This window comes from Henckelia pumila, chromosome 3, assembly GCF_033568475.1.
Source record: "Henckelia pumila isolate YLH828 chromosome 3, ASM3356847v2, whole genome shotgun sequence".
Lineage (NCBI taxonomy): Eukaryota > Viridiplantae > Streptophyta > Magnoliopsida > Lamiales > Gesneriaceae > Henckelia > Henckelia pumila.
Genome location: NC_133122.1, coordinates 156,425,759 through 156,436,941, shown reverse-complemented (window position 1 = coordinate 156,436,941; position 11,183 = coordinate 156,425,759). Strand labels below are relative to the sequence as shown.

The 11,183-nt window shown below is 36.5% G+C and overlaps 1 protein-coding gene across 1 annotated transcript; it reads right to left on the bottom strand.

Annotated features, from left to right (window-relative positions):
* Window positions 1–662: 662 nt before the first annotated feature.
* On the bottom strand, window positions 663–2,731 carry LOC140889800 (uncharacterized). The gene is made up of 2 exons (XM_073297531.1): window positions 2,675–2,731; window positions 663–1,598 (listed from the first exon to the last, which is right to left on the bottom strand). The coding sequence occupies exons 1-2, from the start codon at window positions 2,729–2,731 to the stop codon at window positions 663–665; spliced, it is 993 nt and encodes a 330-aa protein (XP_073153632.1).
* Window positions 2,732–11,183: the final 8,452 nt, after the last annotated feature.

Below are 11,183 nucleotides of genomic sequence, written 5' to 3'. Positions count from 1 at the left end.
CACATACTCTCCACCTCGATCACTTCGAATCATTTTAATTTTCGAACTTCGTTGATTTTCAATCTCAGTCTTATATTTCTTGAAAGCTTCAATTGCTTCATATTTGCTTTTCAATAAATATACGTAACAAAATCTGGTGCAATCATCAATGAATGTTATAAAGTACTTATTTTCACCTCGTGTTTGTACCATTTTTAAATCACATACATCAGTATGTATTAATTCAAGTGGCGTAGTACTTCTCGTGACATTATGAAATGGAGTTTTAACCATTTTCGCTTCAACACAAATCTCACACTTATGTTGTGGATTTCTTTTAAACATAGGTATTACATTTAAATTTGCAAGTCTTTGCAACGTGTTGAAGTTAACATGTCCTAATCGTTCATTCCATATATCATAACTTTCAGTCAAGTAAGCAGAACCAATAACTTTATTCTTCGCCTCAAGGCGGGAAACATTCATTACATTCAACTTAAAGAGACCACTATCTTGGTACCCTTTCCCAACAAATACACCAGATTTAGTTAACACAAATTTATCAGATTCAAATACCATTCTAAAATCAGCCTTGCTCAAGAGTGAACCAGAAACTAAGTTCTTCCGAATGTTTGGCACATGCAGCACATTCTTGAGCGTCACCTCTTTACCCGAGGTCATCTTCAACACCACATTTCCCACTCCCACAACTTCAGACGTTGCGAAGTTTCCCATGAACAACTTTCGATCCCCAACGGTGGCATACGTGGAATACATATCTTTATGGCACAAATGTGACTCGTAGAGCCGGTATCAATCCACCATCCTCTCGGATCATCCACCATGTTGGTCTCACAAATAACGACACTTAAATCAATATCAGAAATTGCTAAAGGTACATACCTTTGTTCAACCAAGTTTGATTGATTTTGTTTCTGATTTGTGTTCTTTTTCTTTGGAATTCGGCAATCCCTTGCCATTTGATTCGGTTTTCCACAGTTGTAGCAACTTCCTTGGAATTTCTTCGCTTTCCCCTTTTGCTTTCCATCATGGGGGCGCTTCATCTTGTGACTCATACTAGATTCCGCCAGATTTGCTTTGGCCTCGGTTTCCATCTTTTTATGTGACTTGGCCTCGGTATTTTTGTTGTCCTCCTCAATGCGAAGTCGCACTATAAGATCTTCAAGTTTCAACTCTTTACGTTTGTGCTTAAGGTAGTTTTTGAAGTCTTTCCACATAGGAGGCAACTTCTCAATGATAGATGCGACTTGGAATGGTTCATTGATTTTCATCCTTTCTGCCAATAAGTCATGCAAGATGATTTGTATCTCTTGCACTTGACTCATTACAGTTTTTGAGTCTATCATCTTGAAGTCCAAAAATTTTCCAACCACAAACTTCTTTATACCTGCGTCTTCCGTTTTGTATTTCTTCTCCAAGGAATCCCAGAGTTCCTTGGCCGTCTTGACTGATGAATAAACACTATAGAGAGTGTCATCAAGGCCATTCAGAATATAGTTTCTGCACAAAAAATCGCTGTGGTTCCATGCATCAACAGCGGTCCTCCTTTGGGTGTCAGAATCGCCATCACGACGATAAGGGGATCCTCCTTCAGAAATCTAGACAGATTGAGCATTGTCAGATAGAACAGCATCTTCTGCTACCAACGTTTGAAGTCGGCACCATAAAACTTTGGCGGCTTTTCTCCATGTGCAGGGGCGGAAGCGAGCGGAGTGAATGAAACGGTAGACATCTTCAGAATCCGAGAAATACAAAAATTTCGTCTTGCGATTGTTATAAAGGTGTACTTCGAATTCTGAAAACGTGTACAACAACAGCAGCAACGGCAACAACAACTAGTTGAAGCAAAAGAATCTCTCTATCCGCAAGACGAAATTGCCCGTTAACAGTGCTCAACGTTGGCGGCAATCGTCTCTAAGATACAATGACTAACGATCGTGATATAGCAGCACTACAAATATCACGAACTTCAGCGAACGAAAATAAGTTTCAACTTTTCTTTGAGAAAGTGAGGGAGAGATTTTTCAGAAATCAGAAATCTGATATATACGTTATCAGATGTTTCTGTGTAACTTTTCTGTGTTATAACCAACGTATATATAGTCTTATACACGAAACAATATGTTTGAAGGCGTAAGGATGCAACCCATGACAGAAAAAGCCCAGAAAGAGTCGTGACTTTTCAGAACACAAAAGGTGCGCTCGGGCGGTAATTTTCTACCGCTCGAGCACCAATCTTTTGTCTCGCACCTAATAGGTGTCGCGCACGGGCGGTAATATTTTACCGCTCGGGCGCACACCTACTTTGAACGGTGCGCTCGAGCGGTCATTTATTACCGCTTGGGCGCCCAACTTCTGTCGCAAACGAGGTGATGCGCTCGAGCGGTAATTATTTACCGCCCGGGCGCACTCAATAAAATAATAAAATATTATTTTAAATAAATTTTATCATAAAACCTCGCCTCGCCGGCCGGCCGGCCGCGCGCGCGTGTGTTTGTTGCATCGATTAGCGTCTTGCCCCTTTACAAAACATCTGGTGCCCTAAGGGCCCAATCCCATAAACCAAACATGGGTTATTTAAGGTGAACAACAAATTGGAGTTGTTCCAATGTGGGACAACCAATTCCCCATTTCCCTCCAATTTATTTCACCAAATTTTTGAATTTTTCAATACTTGGGACAAGTGTTTCAAGCCATTTGGGTCAATCACTTCAAACCCTTTCAAGCCCATTTCTTCCAACAATCATAATTCATTCAATATTTCCAACAATCAAAAGCCAAGTGAGCTGCGGTCGAGCTATGGAGGACGAGAAAGGAGCTGAAATCGAGCTCAATGGGAGGGGGAGTAGCTCGACCAGCTTTCTTGAAGATGACTCGCCGGAAATGGAAGCTGCTGGTGGCGTGAATGGTGGAGAAAATCTTGAAGAAGAAGCCGATGGGAAATTTCTTGAAGAACTGGGGAATAAATTCGGCTCTTGTGTGTTTGAGAGTGTGTATTACGCGAGTGAGTGTGTGTGTTTAGGTGGAAGGTGTGTGGTTGAGTAGATGCTACCCGCAGGGTAGTGTCTAGCGGGTGACGTGGTGGCTCATGATTGGTTAAAATCAGTGGGCTCCACGTGAGACCCACTAATTTTGACCAATCATGGGGTTACACATCACCCACAGGATAGTGCCCTGCGGGCGGCATGTACTAAACCGTTAGTTGGGTTAGGGTTTGAATTAAGTTTAAGGATAAGGTTGAGTGTGTATGAGTGTTAGGAGAAAAAGTGCTACTCCAATTGGAAACTAGAACTATAAATTAAATTGCACTAAATAAAGCACAAGCTTGAAAATCCAAGAATTTAAACACTGTAAATATTCTGATGCCACGACAACGAGTAAAATATTTAAATAACAAAAATAACGATTACAAATAATTTAAACAAACTAGGCTATCATTTAACAAACAAAAAAAACAATTTAAATAAATACACAAGCAGAAATAAAAACCTTTAAAATGATTTGGACGATTAAAAGCATTTAAAACAAATAAGCTAGACATTTGAAATAATTTAAAATAACCAACCGCTAACCCAGGCTATTTAAAATAAATAAATAAGTTGGACAATTAAAAATCATTTAAACAAATAAGCTAAACAGTTAAAATAATTTGAACAAATAAACTAAACAATTAAAATCAAAATCATTTAAAAGAATAAACTTAAACAATTAAAATTAATTTAAAATAATTTAAATATGCAAGCTTAAACCTTTAAAATTATTAAAACAACTAAATTGCACAATAAAATCATTTGAATAAATAATCAAATATTCTATTAGCACACAATTCAAATAAGGAATTTAAATCATATAAACTTAAAAATAGAAATTCTAATATTTATTAAATTAAATTCATGCGATTTAGTAGATTGGATTTCAGACGTCACACTTATGGTGGGATGCCAAAGCTACTCAGGCACATACGGAGAGAAGACAAGTAACTTGGGGGGATTTCTGTGGCGCCTAAAATCCAATCTACAAAATCACATGCATTAAATTTAATAAATATTAGGATTATTATTTTTAAAGTTTATCTCATTTAAATTCTTTATTTGAATTATGTGCTAATAAAATATTTTTTTATTATTTATTTAAATAATTTTTATTGTACTAACTATTTAATTAATGTTTTTAATCGTTTAAATTTATGTGTCTAAATGATTTTATTGTGCAATTTAATTTGTTTTAATATTTTAAAGGTTTAGGTTTGCATATTTAAATGATTTCAATTTTAATTGTTTAGTTTATTCTCTTAAACGATTCTAATTGTCTAGTTTATTTTTTTAAATGATTTTAACTGTTTAGATTATTTGTTTAAATATTTTCAGTGTCCAATTTATTTATTCTAAATAACCTAAGTTTAGCGGTTAGTTATTTTAAATTATTTTAAATGTCTAGCTTATTTATTTAAATCCTTTTTAATTGTCCAAATCATTTTAAAGGTTTTTATTCCGATTGTGTGTTTATTTAATTTTATTTTAAACATTAGTTTATTTTGTTTAAATTATATTAATCGCTCTGTTTATTGTTTAAATATTTTATTTATCGCTGCGACATCAAAATATTTAAAGTGTTGATTTTAATTTCTAAGTTAGCATTTAAATTCTTTCAAATGTTTATTTGTTTAATTATTAAGTTAATTACTCTTGATATTTTTGAGTTCAGTGGTTTCCGATTCCGGCATAAGATGATGGTGGATTTGGCGGTTAAATTCTTAGATTTTTCCAAGATATTAGATTTGTGAGGAATTGAGGAAAATAATTTAAGTATTTACTTTTAAGATTTTCCGGGTGACCAAAATCGCCTTTGAGGCAATTTTTAAGCTTACTTTAGAATTTTTCAAAAACAAAAATGTTATTAGTATTTTAAACCCGGATAGATTTTATTTAACCCCTTTAAACTTGTAATTTTCAAATATTAGGATTTTTACTAATTATAGTGTGTGTTGTAGTAGTTAGAACCAATAACAACTTTATTTAAAATTAAGACTAACAACTACTATACACACATATTTGCCTACATATACATACACCTATACACACACTTCTAAATCTCAAAACCAAAACACACCCCAACACACAACCCTAGCCGCCACACACACACATTTCCCCTCCAATCTCACGCACACTCTTCCCTTTCTTACGCCAAGACCCGTTGGCTTCTTCCTTAAGGTCTTTCCCGGCCGCCACCGCCAGCACACCACCACCACCACCTCCGGAGCTCACGCCCTAGGAGGTCCAGAAACTGTGCTTCACATTTCCAGCTTGGTTCCATCTCCATTTCTTGAGCTAGATCGGGATTGCGATGATAGAAGTGAGGGTTCGGTTAAGGATTCGAATAGCATGTCGAACTTTTATTATATTGGAAGAATGTTAGAACTTGTACTTTCTTTGAATTATGTTGTATCGAATATTCAAGCTTTGAGGTTTGCATGTGGTTGTAGTTTGTATTTTATATCTCGGTTTTTTATTTGAATGGATTTGGAGTTGAAGAAATTGGTTAGAGCAAGTTCTGAGTTTTTGGTTCAGAACTGGTCTCGCTCGAGCGGAGGAATTGTACCGCTCGAGCGAGGGGATTTTATTTTTTTTAGTCAGAGATTGGCTCGCTCGAGCGGACGTTTCTTCCCGCTCGAGCGAGAGCTTTTAAGATTGCCGGGCAGAGTTTTCTCGCTTGAGCAGGCGTTTCTTTCCGCTCATGCGAGACACTATTTTAAAAAAAAATTCCTTTCTTTTCTTTGCTTGATTTATTTTGAGCATTGGTTTATTCGATGTATGTTTTTATTCTCGAGATTAGATGATTAAAACCGAGGTACTCACATTAAGTGGTATCAGAGAGATAAGATCTTGGACTGAATTTAGAAGTGAGCGGGGTAGATCGAGTCCGCATGTATTGAATTCTCGCATATGATTGAATTATTTAAATTATTATTCAAATTTCATGCGAGAATGATTTATTATTCGGAAATTATTTGAATTACATGAATATGTGATTTAAATTATAAATCATGGTTAATTGATATAAGTTGTGAAGAATGACTTATTTGAGATACAAACTATTTTATTCCTGTTTAAATCAGGATCCCATCGAATTGCTTGAGTAATCAGAGCAGAGGTTGTTGGACACCGAATGTTTGAAGATTGAGTTAATTTGTGTCCTAATTCTCTTGAGTATCAGATTTTTCCCCTTGAAGAATTTTGAACAGGAACCTACCAGCATCGAACCCGATTGAATAGAGTAGTACTGTGACTGATCAGTTGGATGTCACTCCGAAACCAATGGAATCTTTACTGATGACGATTCAGTCTTTTAACCCACCGACTCTAAAGAGTACTGAGAATGCCGTTGAATGTGAAATCTAGTTACAAGAAATCGAGCAGATGTTTGATTTTCGAGAATACACCGATGACCATCGAATTCGGTTAGTGTTGTACCAACCTTAGGAGTTTGATTAAGTTGGTGGATTTTGAAAAGAAAGTGTTAGAGAATTAGAGATCATTTTCGGCCGAGGAGAAAGCAATTCAAGAAGTCTAGGAGCGGTTATTCTAGCTCAAGTGAATCGAACAATTTGGCTTAGGACAGAGTATGGAAACTTCAGGTATATCCTGCAGCAATTGTAGAGGTCGTCACCTCAGTGAGCTTTGTCATGGAACCTTTGGTAGTTGTCATTATCTGTCAGCAACCCGAACACTTTGCTATGATATGTCCTCAGCGAGGTGTTGAACGATCTCAGAGTGTTCACTCTTTTCAGCCACCTCAGCAGAATCTATTGGGAGGAATCAATATTTGAATCAACCTCCATGGCAGTAGGCCTTGGTCTATGTTCTTACCGAGGATTTTTAGACTCAGGTTGTACTTGTCGATGACTTAGCAGGTAACAGTTCGATTTTGGTTTTTCTGCTCTTATTCTATTAGGTTCGGTTACGTCCCTTGCTTTTTTATTGAGGAATTTATTTTGTTGAATCTGTGCTTTTTAAACTCTTTATTTCTATAGTTGCAATGTTTTGTTGAGAGGGGAAATAGAATTGCTGCAAGGTTAGTCCGAAAATTTGAAATTTCTGTTGGGAATTTGATTGAACTGAGTAGTATTGTTCTATGGTTATCAGATTTTGATTATTGTCCGTTTAGTTTCTTTAACCGAGTACAGGGAAACCGAGGATTGATCTCAGAGAGAGTTGTCAGAATCAGATCTGAGGTGACAGAAGAGTGGTAATTCTCCGGTAAGAATTCTCGATTCGAAGATTTTATTGACATTTGTTCTATCGAATAACCGGTTGATTTCAGAAATGTGTGGAGGAATTCTCGATATTTACAGGGAAACCAGAGTTGTTTGAGAAGATAGAGAACGCTTAGAAATCTGATTCGATTTTTCAGAATTCGATGAAGGAGAATCAGACCTGGATAAAGTCTGAGTTTCAGGTCAGTACTGATGCCTTAGTTGTGAGTAATCGTTTAGTTGTGCCAGATTTTTTGGTTTGAGACAGTGTATCTTGATATTGGCACTTTGGAATCTATTCAGTGTTCTTCCAGATGGCCGGAAGATGTTTGATGTTTGGAGGAATCAGATCGGATAGAGGACGATGAAGAATGAGATTCAAATTATGGCTTCTGATGTTCTGAACTGTTCGCAAATGATAGATGAGAGAGAGAATGATCCGACTGTCTGTGGCGCAGTTTTCGGTTCAAAATGGAAAGAGGTTTAATTTTTGATGAGTATTGTTCTGAAGCTATCGATCAGTCTGAGATTGAGATGTCATCTGAGTATGATTGACTGATTGAGGAATCTGCTACTGTTTTCCGTACAGAATGAAATTCCAACTTGACCAGATGATTGAATTTTGTCGGAAGGATTGTCAGATTGCTTGATTTGCCGAATTTATTCTTTTCAAACAGAGAACCTCGAGTCGCCCTTTCTTTTGGGCATAGTCTTAGAAGAGACTTTTGTTGTTCGATTACATCTGAACTTAGCTTTAATCCTCAGAACGACGGACAGTCAGAGCGAAAGATTCAGATTTTAGAGGTTATGCCATGAGTGTAGTGCTCAACTTAGCACTAGTTGGCAAGTTTCTTTACTCCTTGTGAAGTTGCGTACAACATTGCAGCTATCAGATGATTATCTTGATGACATATTTTGATGGGTTGTGCGAGCAGAATGAAAATCTCGATTGTTTGGGAAGGTTTTTCTGGGTTTCCTGATTTGGGAACAGTTTCGAGGTTCGAATGGATAGATGAAGAATTATCAGATGAGATTAATGACGGCTCAGGACCGATAGACGAATTATTCAATTTCAGACACAGATCTCTGTGTTTTGATCAGGGAGACCGAATAATTCAGAAGAATTCTTATTTCGGTGATTTCGTTTGATTCGAGAGAGAGAAATCGTCTCCGAGATTGACCGATTTGTAGGCGATTCTGAAGAAGATAGGCGATCTTGCTTTAATCGTTCGTTTGTTCCATCTCTTTCTGGTTTTCTCGACGTGTTTCACGTCTCTTGTTGCTGAAATTTCCAGATTTCTTGAGACGACCATTTCAGAGTTTAAATCGGAATTGAATCATCTCCGAAACAGACCGATTCAGTGTAACCGTGCAGTTGAGCCGTTACGGATTTGAAGAAGCATTTTGAGAGACAGAATTAGATTTGAATCAGAAATTTTTTCAGAGTTATTTCTGTGATGAGGATTTTATTTGCAGTTCTGATATTATCTCTTTTGGGATTGCACCGTATTTGATTTCGAGGACAAAATCAGTTCTTAAAGGAGGAAAATTGTAACGCCCCAAAATTTTCCTAACCGAGATTTTAAGAGATTAAGATTTATAATCGGAGATTAAGAAATTTGAGTATTTAATTGATATTCGATCAGGGTCTGAATTGCAATTTTTGAAGAATTCAGGGACCAAAATGCGAAAATGAGATTAATATATATATATATATATATATATACTTGGCCCTTTTTAGTTGACTAAGTCATCTTCTCCTTCCTCTTCTCTCCTCCACGCCTCCAAGCCGATTCCTCCATTAAAGCTTTCTTCAAGCTTTGAGATTTCATTCCGAGCTCGATCAGTCTGATAGAAATTCAATATGAAGGCATATTCGCGATCACGGCTGAGAGAGCTCCGTTGTAACGCAAGTTTTTCTTCGATCCAGTATACATAGATTTTGGGATGTTGTTAGAAATTGTTTAAATTTGGATATGTTGTTCTTGAGCTAAGATAGATCGTATATTCGAAGTCGGATAGGAAAAAGAACGTCGTTCAGATTTGTTTTGAATTTTTAGGCATTAATTCGAAAATTGAGATTTTGAGATTTGTTGGAATTGAGTTGAATTGGATGAGTTGTTGTTGAATTGAGTTTTTTAGAGTGGTATATTGTTGTCTGTGATTTTGGATAGTTGAATTTATAGCCGTTATGCCGTCTGTTTGAGATTTTTGGAATTAGGAGTTTGAATTTGAGCCTTTGAATGGTTTTGAATTGAATGGATTGATATTGGATTGTTTAATATCTCCGTACAGATTTGACTGAAGATCGTGGAGTTTAGAATTGGAAAAATTCGAATCATCGAAGAATTGATCGAGGTTTGGTATCGAGTTGATCTCATTCTTGGAATTGAGTTGTATGACTTTTGTTTGGAATTCTTGTTATTGTAGCTTGATCGAGATTGGAAGCTACTTCGAATCGAGAAAAAGGTATAAGACGACTTAGATTTGAATGGAACGAGTTACTCGAATCCAACTTGATTCGAGTGTTCCGAAGAAATCACATGCTTTCATGTTTAAGAGAATTACTTGAATTATATGATTGAGTGTGTTATGATTTCACATGCATTCATATTGAGCCAATTCATTCATTTTCATTGAGAATTAGATGTTCCGGGGATTATAATCGAGTGGTATTGTGGGCGATTTACTACAATGGCCGATCAACTCTCTATAGTCGCTTCAAAGTCTAGAGGATTGAGATATACATCGTCCATCCGAGGGTAGAGTCGGTGTGATTGATGTGATATTTTACCTCGGGAACCCTACAGAAGAAGAGAAAAAACCAGATTCCTTGATTATCTGAGTCTGATAATCCCTATTTTAAAGACATGCATTGCATTTTATTGCATTTTGAATGGAGATATTGTTATTCATGTTGTTAATATACTTCGTGAAATTACATGTTGGATGTCGGTATATCATGTTTCGATATATTATTTGATACTGCCTGTATTGTCTCTTTTACTAGGAATTGTATTTTCACCGAATTTTTTTGGTTATTGTCTTGTTTTTGTATGTGTGCTTGGCAACAGGTAGGACAGGTTCGAGCCAAAGGCAGCATGACTAGATCGGGATTGCGATGATAGAAGTGAGGGTTCGGTTTAGGATTCGAATAGCATGTCGAACTTTTATTATTTTGGAAGCATGTTAGAACTTGTACTTTCTTTAAATTATGTTGTATCGAATATTCGAGCTTTGAGGTTTGCATGTCGTTGTAGTTTGTATTTTATATCTCGGCATGTTTTTGAATAGATTTGGAGTTGAAGAAATTGTTTAGAGCAAGTTCTGAGTTTTTTGTTCAGAACTGGTCTCGCCCGAGCGGAGGAATTGTACCGCTCGAGCGAGGGGATTTTATTTTTTTTAGTCAGAGATTGGCTCGCTCGAGCGGACGTTTCTTCCCGCTCGAGCGAGAGCTTTTAAGAGTGCCGGACAGAGTTTTTCTCGCTCGAGCGGGCGTTTCTTGCCGCTCGAGCGAGGCACTATTTCAAAAAAAGAAATTCCTTTCTTTTCTTTGCTTGATTTATTGAGCATTAGTTTATTCGATGTATGTTTTTATTCTCGAGATTAGAGGATTAGAACCGAGGTTCTCACATAATCATTCATCACAAGATAAACTGAATTTAAGTACTTCGTCTCAGATTCCAAATAATATTTATTTAATTCAATAAAGGCGTGAATAATTTTTTTACTATGACCATACGCAGTGCAAGAAAGAATTAAGCTCTGTACCAAACATGTGACTGAATTTTACAGAAGAGTAAAAAACATCCAACACATGTTTCAAGACTGTTCTAGAATTTCTTGTCATTTTCCCAATATCAGACCTCGCAAGTCCCCAGCATACTTACAAGTAAGAATTTCATAAAGCAAAATATCAATCTTGGGAATT